The 18,407-nt window shown below is 43.9% G+C and overlaps 1 protein-coding gene across 6 annotated transcripts in view; it reads right to left on the bottom strand.

Annotated features, from left to right (window-relative positions):
* Positions 1 to 18,407, bottom strand: part of pitpnm3 (PITPNM family member 3) — a 624,224-nt gene that overhangs the window by 245,643 nt on the left and 360,174 nt on the right. For all 6 annotated transcript variants that reach the window (XM_048557117.2, XM_048557116.2, XM_048557121.2 and 3 more), the window contains one exon: positions 4,691 to 4,767. In XM_048557117.2, the coding sequence (XP_048413074.1) occupies positions 4,691 to 4,767 (77 nt within the window). The remainder of the gene's footprint in view (positions 1 to 4,690; positions 4,768 to 18,407) is intronic.

The following is an 18,407-nucleotide window of genomic DNA, read 5'->3' as shown; positions in this document are numbered from 1 at the left end:
AGATGAAAGTGGTTGTGAGTTTGGAAGGTGCTGTCTAAGGATCTTTGGTGAACTTCTGCAGTGCATCTTGTAGGTAGTACACACTGGTGCCACTGAGCATTGGTGACGGAGGCACTGAGTGTTTGTGGGTATAGTGCCAATCATGTAGGCTGCTTTGTCTTGGGTAGTGTCAAACTTCTTGAGTATTGCTGGAACTGCATCCATCCAGGCAAGCACTCCTGGCTTGTGCCTTGTAGACAGTGGGCTGACTTTGGGGACTCACTCTGGGATTTCTAGACTTTGATGTCCTCCTGGTGTGCAATATTATGTATGGATATTCAGTTGAGATTCTGGTTAGTGGTAATCCCCAAAGGGTAGTAGGGGATTCAGTGATAGTAATGTCATCAACTGCCTAAGGTTGATGGAAAGAATCTCCCTTGTTGGAGATAGGACTTCTGTCGAATGAATGTTATGTGCCATTTGTCAGGCTAAGCCTGGATATTGCCCAGCTCTTGATGCATTTGGACATGGACAGCTTTAGATTCTGAGGAGCCATAAGTAGTGCTAAACTTAGTGCATTCATCAGCAAAAATCCCCACCCTGAAATTATAATGGACAGAAGGTCACAGCTGAAGATGGTTGGGTGTTTTATGTGGAACCCTTACAATGAACAGCTAAACCCTACATCTGAATTTTAACACCGTTGCCTCCTTTGATCTCAAATTCCCTCAGACTCATTACTTTAAAATCAATCACACAATATCAATACAAAATCCTTATTACTTGACTGTACACACGACGCACATTTGTATTATTGTTACTAACTCTAGTAGTTAGCACACAATAAAAAGTGAGATCATAATAGTCCTTGAAATAATCTTCTTTCAGAAATACACTATCTGCTGTACTTCCAAAAAAACAAAACAGACATTTACAGCACAGAAAGGAGGCATTTGCACCATTGTGTTGATGCTGGCTCATTGATGGATTAATTCAAGACTTATTCCTTAGCCCACTTTCTTACTGCATTTCAAATGGATTTAGACTTCCCTTACGAAATGGTGTGTGCACCAATCATTCCCTTTTGCAAAAGAATCCCTGGTCCACCAAGTATCAGTATGAAGACTTATTGTGGAGGCTGTGAATCAAAAACAAAAACAGAAGTTGCTGAAAAAGCTCAGCAAGTCTGGCAGCATCTACGAAGAGAAATCAGGGATAATGTTTTGAGTCCTGTGCCCTTTCCACAAAACTGATGTTGGTTTATATGCAGAAGATAGGGTGGAGAAAGGGGGTAAGGAGAAAACAGTAGATGGGGATAGAGCCCAAAGAGACAGATGACCTGTTGAATAGACAAAGGAGTACATAACAATCTGGCTGGGAGAGTGAATAGTTGTTAATGGTGACTGTTAGTGACTAACAATAGGTAGTGTGTTATGGCGGGCTACATAATAATAAGGCCTGGTCTGTGGGGTAGGGAGCTAGAACATGGCAGAGTTTAGGCCCTAAAATTACCGAACTCGATATGGAGTCCAGAAAGCTGCAGGATCCCCATGTGGAAAGTGAGATGCTCTTCCAGGTTATGTTGAGCTTCGCTGGAAGACTGCAGCAAGCCTGAGACAGAGATACTGGCCAGGGAAAAGGGTGGTGTGTTAAAGTGGCAGGCAACTAGAAACTCGGTCTTTTTTGCACGTAGATACAGTAGACTAGATTCTGGGAAGTGTAGGTAAAGTGCTGGTTCATTTGGGCCCCTTGGATACTTAGGAGGCAGCAGGTAAAAGGGCAGGTGTTGCAACTCAAGTTTCATTCCTCATGCTTTGAATCCACACAGGGTCACGCGTGTCTTTGTGATGCTCAATGTCCGACACACTGCTGCTCTCACTGCATCCTGAGATCCACACTCATGCTCTCGGCCTGTCTCTCCATTAGCATCGGATCACACTGGCTCAGGGTTGCACCACTCCATCGGTCCACTTCATCCTCTGAGTCATTCAATGTGTTAACAAGAGACTTTGGCTCACACAGGCATCAAGGTCCACAAGATGCAACAACTCAGAGATACCCACGGCCCTCTGGAACCTTTCCCCATCCCCTTCCAATCCATCTCTTCCCCCCCAATCCCACCTTCTGTTGGGTATTCACCATCTCTCCTTACCTTCCACTCTCTGATGCTGATTGTTCCGTGCTCAGCGAAAGTCTCAGTTTTACCCCTCCGCATTGCTATCTTAATCAATTTCGGGCATGACTGACGTTGAAGTCTTCTTCTACCGTCTTTGCCTCCATGTCCACTTCTTTGGACAACATTCCTCTCCCCATCCCACTGACCCCTTCACCCAGCTCAAACACCCTTTCTCCACCTGAGCCCCTGCTTCCGGCCTTTTAAATACACTTGATCTGTTCATTGAGAACTATCAATGTGACATTGGCCACCTTAATTTCTCTACTCCCCTCACCCAATCCAACCTGTCTTCCTCCAAACTGACTGCACTCCATGCACTTAAAGCCAACCTGGACTTTGTTATTAAGCCTGCCGATAATGGAGGTGCTGTTGTAGTATGATGGACTGACCTGAACATTGCAGAGGCTAAGCACCAACCCTCATATCTCCTACTATGTTCCCCCAGAACATGACCCTCACCATGGAACATCAGACCACTATCAACCACAGTCACTAACCTCATTTCATCCGGTGACCTACCCCACCGACTGCCTCCAAGTTGATAGTCCCCTAGTCCCACACAACCTGCTTCTACTGCCTTCCAATAAACCACAAACAGAACTGCCCAGGCAGACCCCTTCGTTTAACCTGTTCCTGCCTCCCAGAACTCACCTTTTCCTACCTTGACTTGGTCTTTTCTCCCTGGTCCAGTCCTTGCCCATGTACACCAATGATTCCTCTTACACTTTATGTCAGTTTCGGAATTTCTGGTTTGCAGGTTGTAGCTGCCTCCTCTTTACAATAGACGTGCAATCCCTTTACACATCCATGCCCCACCAGGATGGTCTCAGGGCTCTGTTTCTTCCTGGAGCAAAGACCTGAACCATCTACACCCACTACCACCCTCCTCCGCTTGGCTGAGCTCATCCTCACCCTCAACAACTTTCCTTTAACTCCTCTCATTTTCTTCAGGTCAAAGCAGTAGCCATGGATACCCGCACGGGCCCCAGTTATGCCTGTCTTTTTGCAGGGTAGATGGAACATTTCTTGTTCCAGTCCAATTCCAGTCTCCACCACAACTCATTTTCTGATATATTGATGATTTTATCAGTGCTGCTTCCCTACCTCATCCGTTCATCGATTTCTGTTCCAATTTCCACCCAGTCTATCTCTGACTCCTCCCTTCCCTTCCTCGACATCTCTGTTTCCACTTCTGGGAATAAACTGGCCATTAACATCCATTGTAAACCCACTGACTCCCACAGCTACCTGAGGCTACACATCCTCACACCCTACTTCCTGTAAAGTCTCTATTCCATTCTCCCAGTTCCTTCGTCTCCGTCGCATATGTTCAAACGAGGCCAACTTCGACAAGGGAGCCTCCGAAATGTCCACAGTCTTCCTCAACTGAGGACGCCAGCACCATTGTTCACAGAACTGGGTCCGACCCATTTCCCGCACCTCCGCCTTCACCCCTTCTCTTCCCTCCCACAACAGCAATAGGGTTCCCCTTTGTCTTTACCTACCATCCCACCAGCATCCACATCCAGAGGATCATCAGACGCCATTTCTGCCACCTCCAGCGAGAGACAGACATCACCAGACACATATTCCACTCCCCTCCCTTGCCTGCCTTCCACAGGGACCATTTCCTCTGGGGCATACTGGTCCACTCTTGCTTGACTCCCAACATCCCCCCACAGCCCCATGGGACATTCCCCTGCAACTGCCAAAGCTGTAACATCTGCCCATTTACCTCCTCCCACCCCACCATCCAAGGGCCCAAACATACCTTCCAGGTGAAGCAGCACTTTATCTGCAATTCCCACAATCTAGCCTACTGCGTTCGCTGTTGACAACATGGTCTCCTCTGCTCTGGGGAAATGAAGCACAGACTGGGTGAGTGCTTCGCAGAACATCTACATTCTGCTCGCAAAAATGACCCTAAACTACCTGTTTCCTGCCACTTTAACACACCACCCTGTTTCCTGGCCAACATCTGTGTCTCAGGCTTGCTGCAGAGTTCCAGCAAAGCTCAGCGCAAGTAGGAAGAACACCTCATTTTCTGCTTGGGGACACTGCAGCCCTCCCATACCCCCACCCCACACACCAGACCTTGTTATCACATAGTCTGCCATTACTCAATACCTATTGCTAGCCACTAACAGGCTTCAATAACAGCTATTCATCCTCTTAGCCAGTTATCAACTCCTTTGTCTGTCCAATTGCTCTTCGCTCTCTTTGGACTCAAACCCCATCTATTGTTTACTGCTTACCCTCTTCTCCCACCCTACCTTTTGCATATAAAGTGACATTTTCCTAGTTAGCATCAGTTCTGAGGAAGGGTCACCAGACCCAAAACATTAACTCTGATTTCTCTTCACACACACTGCCAGACCTGCTGAGCTTTTTCAGCAATTTTGGTTTTTGACTTCTTTTCATGATTCTTTCCAAAAAGCTTTCAAATAGCATAATCTAAATAGAGAGCCATCAAACTAACATAGTGACACTATTTTATCAATTAAAGCATATATTTCAGTTTTTCAACATACTGACCTCTGTGTCCTCCTGTCCTTCTATACTTCCTTGTGTAGAGCATCCTTGTCTAATGTGAGTGTCACCGTACATATCACCTGCAAGAAAAAAATGTTTCTGAGGTTTCTCATACAATACCAATACACTGGCTATAATGTGAGAAATGGGAGAGAAGAGTTGGTGGGGGAAGAGAAACGGAGAGAGATAGACATTGATCCACTATAAAATCTGGTAGAATTCCCCACCCCCATCCCCCAACCGCCTTGATCTCCAGGAGTCCCAGTGGATTAAACTGCCTAATTGAGAGCGTCACTCTTGCCACTGGGACTCCAAGATTTCTCAAGGTTATTGAATGACTGACCTGCAGTGTCCGGATTTGACATCATGCACCAAGAACTGCCAGTCAATGAAAATCCAGAAGCTACCAGCACCAGGAGTGGTGACCACTGCCGATACTGTAGTGAAACCTCCCTAGAGGATCAGCAATGGATCGTCCAGGGACGAACAAGTGAGGACTAAGGAGGGGAACCAGCGAGCAGGGGTGGGGCCAGCTGACATTAAGGGCAAGAGGATGACATCCTGTGTGCCCTCTCTTCCTGATGCCAGACGGCACAATTGGACAAGAGCCTTTGAACAAGGGACACTTTGTAGAGGGTCGCAATTTCTAGGCTGCCACACCGAATGGCCTATACCTTGCCTGCCATTGATTGACTACTAAGCAGCATTTGTTAATGGTGGAACGATAAGCCTGTGCCCTCTGGGCGCAGCCAGGAGGTGGAATCACCTGATCACACAGCTCAGCTCCAGGAGACATCTAGTCAACGAGTCTCCTGTTTCAACAGTCTGATTTTGCAGAGAATTGGTGCAAATGATTTCATTGAATTTAAAATGTAAAGTCATCAGCTCCCATAAAACAATATGCCATAATACATTTAAAATAAAATTATAAAAGGACAATGTTACTTCTGTGATTTCCACGTCAGACTGTTTTTATTTATCATTTAGTACATGTGCACCATAAATCTGAGTCTATTCAGTAGTTGACAGGATACATGTACTTCAACATGATACTGACGTTGTACTATATTACTGAAAGGAGCATTTTTCAAATGTGTCACCAAACCATGGTTCTGTCTGTCTGCTCAGACAGCTGTAACAATCCCATTGGCACTATTGGAGAAAGAATATAACATCATTCATAAGTAGTAAGTTGTTCCAAATTCTTTGGAGGAAATTGAGAACATGTTATAATGAAGATCTGTAGCTTGGATTGTGGTTGGATTGCTGGTTGGTTCTTGCTGAGCTGACAGGTTTTCATGCTAATATTTCACTTCCCTTCTACTGACGATGCCACCTAGAAGGGAGATAAAACGTTTGCATGAAAACCAGTCAGCTCAATGAGCCAACCAACAACTCCAAACTGAGAACAATCTCAGCAATTATAAATGTAACAAATTATAGCACCGGTGCAGACAACGTCCTTTGTTCATGTCTCTTCCGCTTCACCCAAGCATAATACCTCAACAAACGTCTTTAATATGGACAAAAGAACTGACCTTACAAATGTCTTTTTTGAAAGTATTTTATGAAGGATATTCATGTCACCATACTTTCCAGGGAAAAAGTTATAGTATTGTCTCTGTGCCCATATCAATATAATGATTACGATGTAACCCACTGCAATATGTTTAAATTGAAATGCCAAGTACCAATCAATTCAATTGAATGAGAAAAGCAAAACCAAACCAAGTTAACTTCAGTGCTGGCTAATATTGGTAAGACTGAAAGATAGAAATATTTTAACTCAAGATGGGATCTATGGACTTTTATCAACTTGCATGTGCTCGGTCCACAAAGGGTGTGGGTTGTGATTACATTTATTCAACTTATACCCACAGATTTCAACATACAGAGGTCCACAGTCCCTTCATTTGCCATTGAAACAGCACTTGGCAATTTCATTTGCACATTAAATATGCTATGTTTTAAATGCACCCAATTGGGATTTTGAGCTTCTGAAACTTCTGGAAATCAAGGAACATTAAAAGTATTTGTCAAACATTTGTGTACTGCTGAACTAGTCAATATGCTTTAACTTGAAGCATCTGCGTAAGGTCATGTTGCCAATGTTCTTTTGCCTGCTCGAGGCCGTAGAGTTTGACTTGAGTAATCTTTGCATCAGGATTGGTGATAAATCTACTGGCAAGCCAAGAAACAATGAGTGCAGGAACCCCCTTACCACAAAAATATAACACATCAAGGTTTTAGGCAAAACTCAAACATCCTATTTGACCGTGAAATATCACAATTCGCCTCAGATATATGCCACTTATACAAGGAATCTATGTTGGTTTTATTCCTTTCTGAGATGCTAGATATTATTAACTCATGCTTCTCTAGCAAATAACATAATTTGTCCTAACCATTAATACACTTACAGCTAGTATTCACAGGATGTATTTTGCTATACACCTAGTAAAAAAAGTCAGTAGGAGTGAGAATTGGATTCCTAGGCTTTGGATTAGCCTGATTTTCTTGCTTATAAATCTTGCTCAGATTTATCACCAATACTTGCTGTCCACAAGCAGCAAAACATAAAGGTATTGGTTACCTACCATTGCTCAGTTAAACAGATGGTATGAATTGTAAATGTTTCCAAACAATTAGAACAAATCATTCAATGGGTAAGAATTTCACTTGTGGCACCTGACACTGAGAAAATGGATCCTCAACAAGGAATGGGAACAACAAGTGGAATGCTCTATTTGCATTGGTGTCTTGCTTGTTTGTTCAAAAGGTGGAGAGAGACCCTAGCTGATGCTCCACAGCAAGGTGCATGTGTCTTTCTCCAATTAACCTGTTTTGAGGGCAACAATGGGCCACCCCCCTCCTCTGAAATTGAGTCCCAGGGGCATAAACTCCGCACAGTAAGAGCAAAGGAGGCTGTTGGCTCTTACACTCAGCAGTGTCACCTTGAAAACCGTTGCTACTATCAGAAGGATAACCCAAATCACAAGAAGAGGGTGTCAAGTAAGTGCTTTTCTTTGGGGAAAGTAGAATTATGCAGTGAGTGAGGGTGAGAAAAGAAGTTTGGGGTCATGGGGAGAGGTGCAACAGGGGCTAGAAATAAGGGTAGGTTGTTGGTTCTCAAGAAGACAACCCTGCCCTAAAAATAAACATGTTTTTCTGTTAATCAACCTGTTGGGACATGTTTCTGTGGCCATTATGTCCTGAGATAGGACTTGAACTCCATTCTTTTGGCCAAGATGTAGGGTTGACTACCTGTGTGCCTCAAGTCGCTAACCCCCTGCCCTATATCTAGTCCCTCAAGTGTACACAAATTAGTGCCGACTGAGGAATTGCCAACCCACCAACAGTTTTACAGTTTGCCTGCCCAAGGTTACCGATCATGGGGCCATCTCTTATTTGTTCCAGCTGAAGTTGAGAACATTGCAGGCCAGGACAGGCTTTAAATGGTTTGTAAATGGTCATTTATCGACTGCTTTAGGGCCTCAATTGAGGGCGGAGTGGAAGGTTAAGCTTGAGTCTTCGTATCCAAGACAATGTGGATGGAGGTGGAGGTGGTGCTGGGGCACTAGGTCACCATCATCACACCTCGTTAAGTTGCCTTTCTGCCTCAGGCCTCTCTCTCACGTCCGGGACTGGAAGATTCCACCTATTTCCTTCTGTTCCAAACCCTAAATCATTTCAACGCCAACAGATACAAATTGCAAAATGGTCTAGAAACACTTTTTTTCTTCATAGAATTCATCCAGTGTGGAAACAGGCCCTTCAGCCCAACAAGTCCACCTGGACGCTCAGATCATCCTCCTCTAACCCACCTAATCTACACATCCCTGAACACTACGGGCAATTTCCCATGGCCAATCCACCTAACCTGCACTTCTTTGGACTGTCGGAGGAAACTGGAGCACCCAGAGTAAGCCCACGTAGACACAGGGGGAATGTGCAAACACCACACAGATAGTCACCCCAAGGGCGTAATTGAACCCCGGTCCCTGGCACTGAGAGGCAGCAGTGCTAACTGTTGGGCCACTGTGTCATCCCTTTGGATACGTTTCACTGCGATGTGAAAATTTTCATTGGAATTCAAATAGAGTATCTTACAATCACTTAGAACACTAAAATAGTGCTGCAGCAGTCAGCACAAACACAGAGGCCTGAATAGGTGTTAGCAATTCTCTTGTGGAGCCATTTTATAATTAGCTTACACCATATTGAGAGTAAAGTGCATGCCCAGGATGTGGTATGTCATTAGCCTAGAATAAGCAAAAGCAACTTCACACAGTCCAATGAAATTGACTTTTAACTGTACCGAGTTGACCTGCAAGTTCATTGTTTCCTCTGTTGATTACTGGAAGGCATATTTGTGGACATTTTGAAAATTCCTACTTCCATTCCAGCTTTGCCACCTGCTTGCCTCAAAATGCAATTACAGAGGTGTGGGGATGGAGTAAGCAACCTTAAAAAAAGAGATCTTGGTTAGGCATGGACTGGCAAGGTTAATCAAGTTTTCTTGACAGAGATATTGGCTTGCTTTTTTTTAAAGCGGAAAAGATAAAGTACTGCTTATCAGTCTAACGTCCATTGCTGTCTATCTCTACTTGCAGTGAATTGCTTGCTACAAGAGGAATCACAGTCATACAGCACAGGAACAGACCCGCTGGTCCAACTTGTCCGTGCTGACGTGAAATCCCAATCTAACCTAATCCCATTTGCCAGTATTTGGCTTATATCCCTCTATTCCATTCCCATTCATATACCCATCCAGATGCCTCTGAAATGTTGTAACTGTACCTATGCCCACCATTTCGTCTGGCAGCTCATTCCATACACAAACACCTTTGCATGAAGAAGTTAACCCTCATATCCATTTTAAATCTTTCCCCTCTCACTTTAAACCTATGCCCTCTAGCTTTGGACTCCCCCACCCTTGGAGAAAGACCTTGGCTATTCACCCTATTCATGCCCCTCATAATTTTCTAAATCTCTAAGGCGACCTCTCAGGCCCTGATACTCTGGGGAAAATAGCCCCAGCCTATTCAGCCTCTCCCTATAGCTCAAACCTTCCAGTCCTGACAACATCCTAATTAATCTTTTCTGCATCCTCTCAAGCTTAACAACATCCTTCCTATAAAAGAGTGACCAAAATTGAATATGGTATTCCAAAAGTGGCCTCACCAATATCCCGTACAGCAACATTACATCCCAACTCGCTACTCAATGCTATGAACAATGAAGGCGAACAAGTTCAAAACTTGTTCCTTGCAGGTTTTAAAGTGAGAAGCTAAATTTTATTCTTGTCCATCTAGAAGGATGATTTTAAAAAAAGCTCAGTCCCATCTCGAACAAGGCAGGATATACGGAAGTTAGGTAGCACTATACTGATAATGTTAACCCATCCCAGGTGGAGAAATTGGATCAACAGCTAATTCTGTCTGTGGATCTTATTGCCAAAGTCCCATCATCTCTCCAAAGCCTCCAACTTCACCTGCTTTTCCCAGCTATTGAGCGGGACAAGTACTGAATGGCAATAGAAATCTTCTGTCAGTATACAAAACGTGTCTTTGGAGCTAGTCTGTTATTTTATCCAGAAGTCTTGCATGCGGACTGTGCCTTCTCTTGTGACCAATGTAGCACAAAGAAAAATCAGAGTCAGAAATGACCCCAAAAGAGTGTCATTAAAAGCTTTCTTGGTAGTACTAAAATGGTTAGATGCGATTCAAAAGCACTGCAAGACAAGTGTTGTGTCTACTTAGAGACCTAAATAGAATGAAAGTTAGAGGAGGTCTTTCATGTGTAGGATCCTTATCCTTCACTTTTGTGGTGTGTAAAATTTCCTCAAGGTTTTCAAAATTACTGTCAGTTTATTGTTGCCTAGCTCTGAATCTATGTAATTACACAGCCTGTAAAATAATCAATCTGGGTTTAACTTGAATACAATAGGCAACATGGTAACTCCTCATGGCAAAAGACAGCAAAGAGTTTGGTGATCTCTGTTGCAATTAGCTATAGCTAGAAATTAAATGCTGCCATATTAACTACTCAAGTGACAAATAAGGGCATAGTTTTCCATTGGCTTGAGACAATTTAAGTTGTCTACCATGCAAAACCAATAACCAGGTAACAATAGCAACAACTTGTGGGTAAATAATTGCTTTACAACAATTAGACATCACAAGGCATTTCACCAGACTGTTACAAAGCAAAACTTGACACTGAATCATATAGGGCAATATTAGGACAAATGGCCAAAAGCTTGAGAAAATGAAATGTTTTAAGGAAGAAAGAGAGGTAGAGAAATGGAGCGACTTTGAAAGGAATTCATAGGGTTTATGACCAGGCAGTTTATATCAGACAGAAATGGGAGGGCACTTACAATCAACCACTCCTTTCAATGCTTTCCCTACTCCATGTGTTGATATACTTGGGTCTCCAACTTACTTACCTGAAATTTGCCATATGTAGAAGTGCAAGGCACAACTCCATTCCTCACCAGGGCATGGTAAATTGGAAAATGAATGTGCTGTTATCAACAAACTGACATTATCCATATTTCTGAAGTAAATATTTAGCATTTCACAGTAGCTGTTCCGACATGGCTATGTGATTGGCATAAACAGACTGAATCTAAAATTTTTAGAAAGGCCTGGCTACCTTTAGAAAGTTTGGGGTGGGTGTGGTGAAAAAGTAACTAAATGACTGTGAAAAGTGATAAGCAACTAATGTAAAAAAAATGACAGTTTTGTACCGAGAAATAAATTGCTCAAAGTCCATAAGGGGAAGCGGAGACTAATCTCAGCTGATTGAAATGGATGCATGTCTGCAATACAAAAGTACTTTTTATTTGTCTATGCCAAGGAAAAATGTGCTCTTAGAGAGTCATTGTGAAAGAAAAGGTGATTAAGATAGTAGATAGGCTAAAAAATAATAAGATGTTAGAAATGCATGCTGCATTTAAACTTGATAAATCCCCAGGACCAGATGATGTCGCGGGTAAAAGGGTGGAAATTACAAAGGTTCTGCCCACAATTTTCCAAATCTTCACGGAAAGGTGAGGTGGTAGCGGAGGACTGGAAATTTCAATTAATACCCTTGTTTCAGAAAGTGTGTTGGGCCAACCGAAGCAATTGTAAGTTTGACCTGCCACTGGAAAGACTTTAGAAGTGATCATTTTAGACAAGATTAACAATTACTTGGATAAACGTGGAAGAAGTTAGGAAAGTCAACATGGACTTGCTAAAACCAAACCGCATTTAACTCAATGTATATTTGCAAAGTAGTAGCAGAGAGGGTTGATGAAGATAAGGTGATTGATAGAGTTTGCATGGACTTCCACAAGCATTTGATAAAGGGCCACATAATAGGCATGTTAGCAAATTTGAAGGCTATGGAATACAGCCATCCATGGCAGAATGGATACAAATATGCTGAGTGATAATAAGCAGACAGCAGAGGAAATAATGACGTGGGTTCCCCAAAGTAAGTCCTGGGACCACTGTTTATCTTGATCTACATTAATAGCCTAGTCTTGGAATGGACAGGATACAATTTCAATATTGCAGAGGGCATAGTATTTGGAAGTACAGCGAACTGAGAAGAATGGCAATAAACTTCATGATGACATACAGGCTGGTAGAATGGGTGGATAAAACAAATGAAATTGAAGTGACACTTTTAGGGAAGAAGAACAACAAAATCTAATGGGCATGAAGGAACAGTCAGGCATGCATGCATTTGTTCATAAATTTTTAAAGGTGGCACAGCGGTGCTTAAGAGATCTGGGCCTTAGCAACACAGCAGACAAAAGCAAGGAAGTAATAGTGCGTCTTTAAAGAATACTGGTTAAATGTCAACTGGCATATCGTGTCCATATACAGGTACCATACTTTGAAAAAGGTGGGAAGGCATTAAAAGAGGTGAGCCTAATGACCTCCTTCTGTGCTGTCTGCTGTAGACGGCATTCACTATGGCTCAGCAAAGAGCGCTCTCTGTCTAAGTCAGAACGTTTTGTGTTCAGTGCCACCAGTGACTGGAGTACAAAATTCAGGCCGACACAACCAGTGTCAGAACTGAGGGAGTGCCGCACTGTCAGAGCGTCAGTGCAGAGGGGGTGCTGCACTGTTGGACACTAGCAAGTGTTGTTTGCTTGAGGAACTCCAGCTAAGATTTGATGACCTGGATTCTGAGTTTTGAACAGGGAGGGGGAGAGTTACCTGAATGCTGTGTTTGAGGAGGCAGTCACACCCCTTGGATTAATTACCTCGAATTTGGTGAGCGGTCATGGACGAGAGGGTGTGACTTCCAGCGAGGCAAATAGAGGGATCCGAGGGGTAATGCTGAAGGAGCCTGAGCCCTCAAGCTGGTGTAACAGGTTTGAGATTCTTGCTCCCTTTGGGGGCAGTAGTGAGGATGAGCAAACTGACCATAGCACCACGAGTACAGGGAGCCATTGAAGATGGGGGAAAAAAGAGAAATGTAGGTGTAATCGGGGATAGTATTGTCAGGGACTAGGGACTATATAGCTGAGTTGCCCGGATCAAGAATCCCAAAGGCTGTGTGGCCTGCATGGTGCTCGGGTTCAGGATATCTCACCAGGGCTGCAGAGAAGCTCGGAGTGGGAGGGAAAAGATCCAGTTGTCATGGCTCATGTAGGTACCAATGATATCAGTAGAGCAAGGCAAGATGCTGTGCTCAGGCAATATGAGCAGTTCGAGCTAAATTAAAAAGCAAAGCCAAAAAGGTAATAATCTCTGAATTACTATCTGAGTCATGAGCAAATTGGCAGAGGGTCAACAAGATTAAAGAGGTAAACATGTGGCTCAAAGTTTGGTGCCAAATTCATGGGACATTGGCAACACTACTGGGGAAGGAGGGAGCTGTTCCAATAGGATAGGCTCCCCCGAATCATGCTGGGACGAGAGTCCTGGCAAATTACATAACTAAGACTGGATAGGGCTTCAAACTAAATGGTGAGGGACAGGCTCAGTTACCTCAAATTTTTGAAAGAAGTTAAGGGAGGGAGAGCTCAGCAGAGGTTATGAAAGTTTCCAGAACAACTAATAGGACAGAGAGTATGGAAAGAGCCAGGGGTCTAACTTCAGGCACAGCAGATGAGCAAACAACTAAGAGAAACGGGCAGTCCACCCAGGACTGATGGTGTTATACATAACCACGCGCAGTATACAAAACACCGTATTGTAGTGCAGATTGAAATTGGCAAGTACGATGTGATTATCAAAGACACACAGCTGTAAGGTGATCAGGCCTGGGAACTAAATATCCAAGAATACATGTCCTATCAAAAGGACAGGCAAATGGACATAGGGGGTGAGGTTGCCTTCTCAGTGAGAAATGAAATTAAATTGATAGCGAGAAGTGATACAAAGTCAGAAGGCATAGAATCTGTGTGCATTGAGTTGAGGAACTGCAAAGGAAAAAAGATTGGCATTGTACACAGGTCTCCTAGCAATAGTCAGGACGTGAGGAAGAAACAAAATCAGGAGATAGAAAGAGAATGTAAGAAAGGCACTATTATAACAATAGAGGTGGACTTCAATATGCACGTGGACTGGGAAAATGACGTTGGTAGCAGATCTTATGAAAAGGAATTCTTGGAATGTCTACAAGATGTTTGCTTTGGAGCAGCTTGTGGTCAAGCCCAGTAGGGAATGGCCAAGTCTGGATTTGGTGATGTGTAATGAGTCAAACTTGAATTGGTAGCTTAAGGTAAAGGAACCCCTAGGGAGCAGTGACCATAATTTTTTTATTCATTCATGGAATGAGGGTATTGCCAGTTAGGCCAGCATTTATTGCCCATCCCTAATTGCCCAGAGGGCAGTTAAGAATCAACCACATTGCTGTGGGTCTGGAGTCACATATAGGCCAGACCAGACAGTTTACTTCCCCAAAGAATATTAGTGAACTAGATGGGTTTTTCCAGCAGTTGAAAGTGGTTATTATTAGACTCTTAATTTCGGGGTTTTTTAAATGTTCAAATTCAACCATCTGCCATGGCAGGTTTCGAACATGGGTCCCCAGAACATCATCTGGGCCTCTGGATGGACAGTCCAGTGATAATACCAGTAGGCCTTTGCAACCCCTCTCCTTTCAAAGATAAAGATATAATTTATCATGTAGTTTAAGATGGAGAAACTGGAATCAGATCTAACAGTGTTACAATTGAGTAAAAAGGTAATTACAAAAACACAAGGGAGGAGATGACCAGAATTGATTGGAAGTGGAGCTGAGCACGGAAGATGGTGGAGTAACAAAGGCATGAGTTTCTAGGGATAATTCAGGAGACACAGCAGAAATTCATCCCCAGGAAGAAGAAACATACTGAGGGGAGGAAATAACTACACAAAGGCCAGATCCCACCTCCAAGTCACTCTGTATGTATTTGTGCACAGTACACAGGCTGTGACCAGCCAGCTCAGAGCCAGTTCCTGATTCTAAATCTCCTGGTTATATTGGTCAGCCCACGTTAACAACCCTAATCAAAGATCTTCCGACCCCACCACCAAAGACATTTTACCCTCCCCACCCTTAGCTGCTTTCTGGAGGGACCACTCTCTCCGTGATTCCCTTGTCCGCTCCACACTCCCCTCCAGCCCCCACCTCACCCACCTGCACATTTGCTAATGTGGTATATCTATCCGCTGTTCCTGTTGTGGCCTCCTCTGCATCAGGGAAGCCAAGCGGAGGCTTGGGGCTTGCTTTGCAGAACACCTACGCTCGGTTCGCACTAAACAACTGCACCTTCCAGTCGCGAACCATTTCAACTCGCCCTCCCATTCCGCAGATGACAAGTCCATCCTGGGCCTCCTGCAGTGCCACACCGTTGCCACCCGAAGGTTGCAGGAACAGCAACTCATATTCCGCTTGGGATTCCTGCAGCCCAATGATATCAATGTGGACTTCACAAGCTTCAAAATCTCCCCTCTCCCTACCATGACCCAAAACCAGCCAAACTCGTCCCCGTTTCCCTAACCTGTCCTTCCTCCCACCTATCCCCTTCTCCTACCTCAAGCCCCACTCCCATCTCCTACCTACTAACCTCATCCCACCCCCTTGACCTGTCCGTTCTCCCTGGACTGACCTATCTCCTGCCTACACTCACCTTTACTGGCTCCATCCCCACCTCTTTGACCTGTCTGTCTCCTCTCCACCTATCTTCTCCTCTGTCCATCTTCTATCCGCCACCCCCTATTTCCCTATTTATTTCAGAACCCCTTTCCCCTCCCCCATTTCTGAAGAAGGGTCTATGCACAAAGCGTTAGCCTGCTCCTCTGATGCTGCTTGGCCTGCTGTGTTCATCCAGCTCTACACCTTGTTATCTCAGTCAACAAAATCTACCTGGTTCTGATCACTACAGGAGGGCATGAGGCAACAATAGCTGACAAGGGAAGACAGGAACAGCATAAAAGCAGAAGTATACAATGTGTTGAAGATTAGTGGGAAGCCAGAGGATTGGGAAGCCTTTAAAATCTAGTAGAGGATAACTATAAAAGCAATAAAGGGAGGTAGACAATGAAATATGAGAGTAAGCTAGTTATTAATGAAAACAAAGATTGTAAGAGTGTTTTTTAGATATCTAGAAGGTTAGAGAGAGGCTAGAAAATGAGACTGGAAAAGTGTTGATTGGGAATAAAGAAATGGTGGAGGAACTGAATTGGTACCTTATATTAGTTTTCAAAGACACTAGCAGCATACCAGAACATCAAGAGAATCAGGTAGCAGAGAATGGTATAGTGGCAATCACAGAGGAGAAGCTGAAAGGCCTGAGGTGGATAAATCACCCAAATTTCAGAGTTCTGAAAGAGATAGCTGAGGATATTGTAGAGGCATTGGTGGTGATCTTTCAGGAATCACTGGAGCCAAGGAGGGTCCTAGAGTCCTGGAAAATGGCTAATGTAACACTCCTACTAAAGAAGGGAAGGGGGCCAAAGACAGGAAACTTTGGTCTGCTCAGCCTGACCTTGGTTGTTGGTAACATTTTAGAGTCCATTACTAAGGATGAACTTGCAGAATATTTGGAAATACCTGGTAAAATAGGGCTGGGTCAGCACAGCTTCATCAAGGAGAGGTCATGCCTAACAAATCTGTAGAATTCTTTGAAGAGGTAGCAAACAAGTTTGACAATGGAGAGCCAGTGGACTTGACCTGTTTGGATCTACTTCAGAAATCTAAGCACTAAAGGACTTGGGAATCCTGGTTCAGAATTCTCTTAAGGTTAACATACAGGTTCAGTTGACAGTTAGGAAGGCAAATGCGATGTCAGCGTTCATTTCAAGAGGGCTAAATACAAGAGCAGGGATGTACTGCTGAGGATGTGTAAGGTACTGGTCAGATTGCCTTTGAAATATTGTGAGAAATTTTGAGCCCTGTATCTAAGGACAGACAAGCTGGCCTTGGAGGGGGTTGAGAGGAGGTTTCCAAGAATGACCCTTGGGATGAAGGGCTTGTCATATGTGGAGCAGTTGAGAACTCTGGGTCAGTATTTGAAGGAGCTTAAAAGGATGAGTTGGCATCTGATTGAAACTTGCAGAATACTGAGAAGCCTGGATAGAGTGGAGATGGAAAAGATGTTTCCACGAGTAAGGGACACTAGGACCCGAGGGCACAGGCTCAGAATGAAGGGACAACCCTTTAGAACTGAGATGAGAGGAATTTCTTCAGCCAGAGAGTGGTGAATCTTCGGAACTCGTTGCCACAGAGGGCTGTGGAGGCCGAGTCATCGAGTGTATTTAAGACAGAGACAAATCGGTTCACAATTAGAAAGGGGATCAAGGGTTACAGGGAGAAGGCAGGAGAATGGGATTGAGAAAAACATCAGCCATGATTGAATGTTGGAGCAGACTGGATGGGCTGACTGGCCTAATTCTGCTCCGTCATCTTATGGTCTTAAAGGAAAAAAGAAACACTGAATGGTTTTCTACATTGCGCACATAGCGATGTATGAGCAGAATGCAGACAGAAATGATGCTACAATTTTTCTCCATTATCCTCGCAGTTCCTGGAGTGAGGTAAAATCTACGTTCTGTATCTCCAACATTTGACATGCATGCTTAGTGATAAGACTCTGGCTCAGTGTAGTTCACCCCAGGTCTGTTGGTAAAATCCAGCAGCCCTCTGTAAAAATGCAACCTGCCTCCTTCCCAGCCCTGAATGAGAAACACAACAGGCTATATTAGACTGAATCAGATTGATTCCTTTCTTCTGCTTGTTTTAATTGGCTGGTTCTGACAGTGGCCAGCAGTCAGTGCTTTTCCCAATTAGAGCACTACAGTGTTTTCAGCTATTGGCTGCTCAGAGCTGGTGACATTTAAGCATGATTGGCTAAAACGTATACTTGATAGAGTGCAGCCCACTGACAGAGAATGGAATGTACAAGGAGAACGTAGACAAAGAGAGAGAGAGAGAGAGAGAGAGACAGAGCAAATAAGTACAGCTGAACAATGGAGTTTAAAGACACAACTCATACAGTCATTCAGCCCCGAAAACTGGCCCTTCCATGCTGACCTCGTTTCCTAAACTGAACTAGTCCCAGCTGCCTGTGTTTAGCCCACATCCCTGTAAATCTTACCTATTCATGCATTTATAGAAATGCCTTCCTCTGGCAGCTCATTCCATACACATACATAATCCTCTGCATGAAAGCATTGCCCCTCAGGTCCCATTTAAATCTTTCCCCCCTTAACGTTAAACTGATGTC

This window comes from Stegostoma tigrinum, chromosome 27 (assembly GCF_030684315.1).
Source record: "Stegostoma tigrinum isolate sSteTig4 chromosome 27, sSteTig4.hap1, whole genome shotgun sequence".
Lineage (NCBI taxonomy): Eukaryota > Metazoa > Chordata > Chondrichthyes > Orectolobiformes > Stegostomatidae > Stegostoma > Stegostoma tigrinum.
The sequence above is the reverse complement of the archived record's forward strand: the minus strand, read 5'-3'. Positions and strand labels throughout refer to the sequence as shown.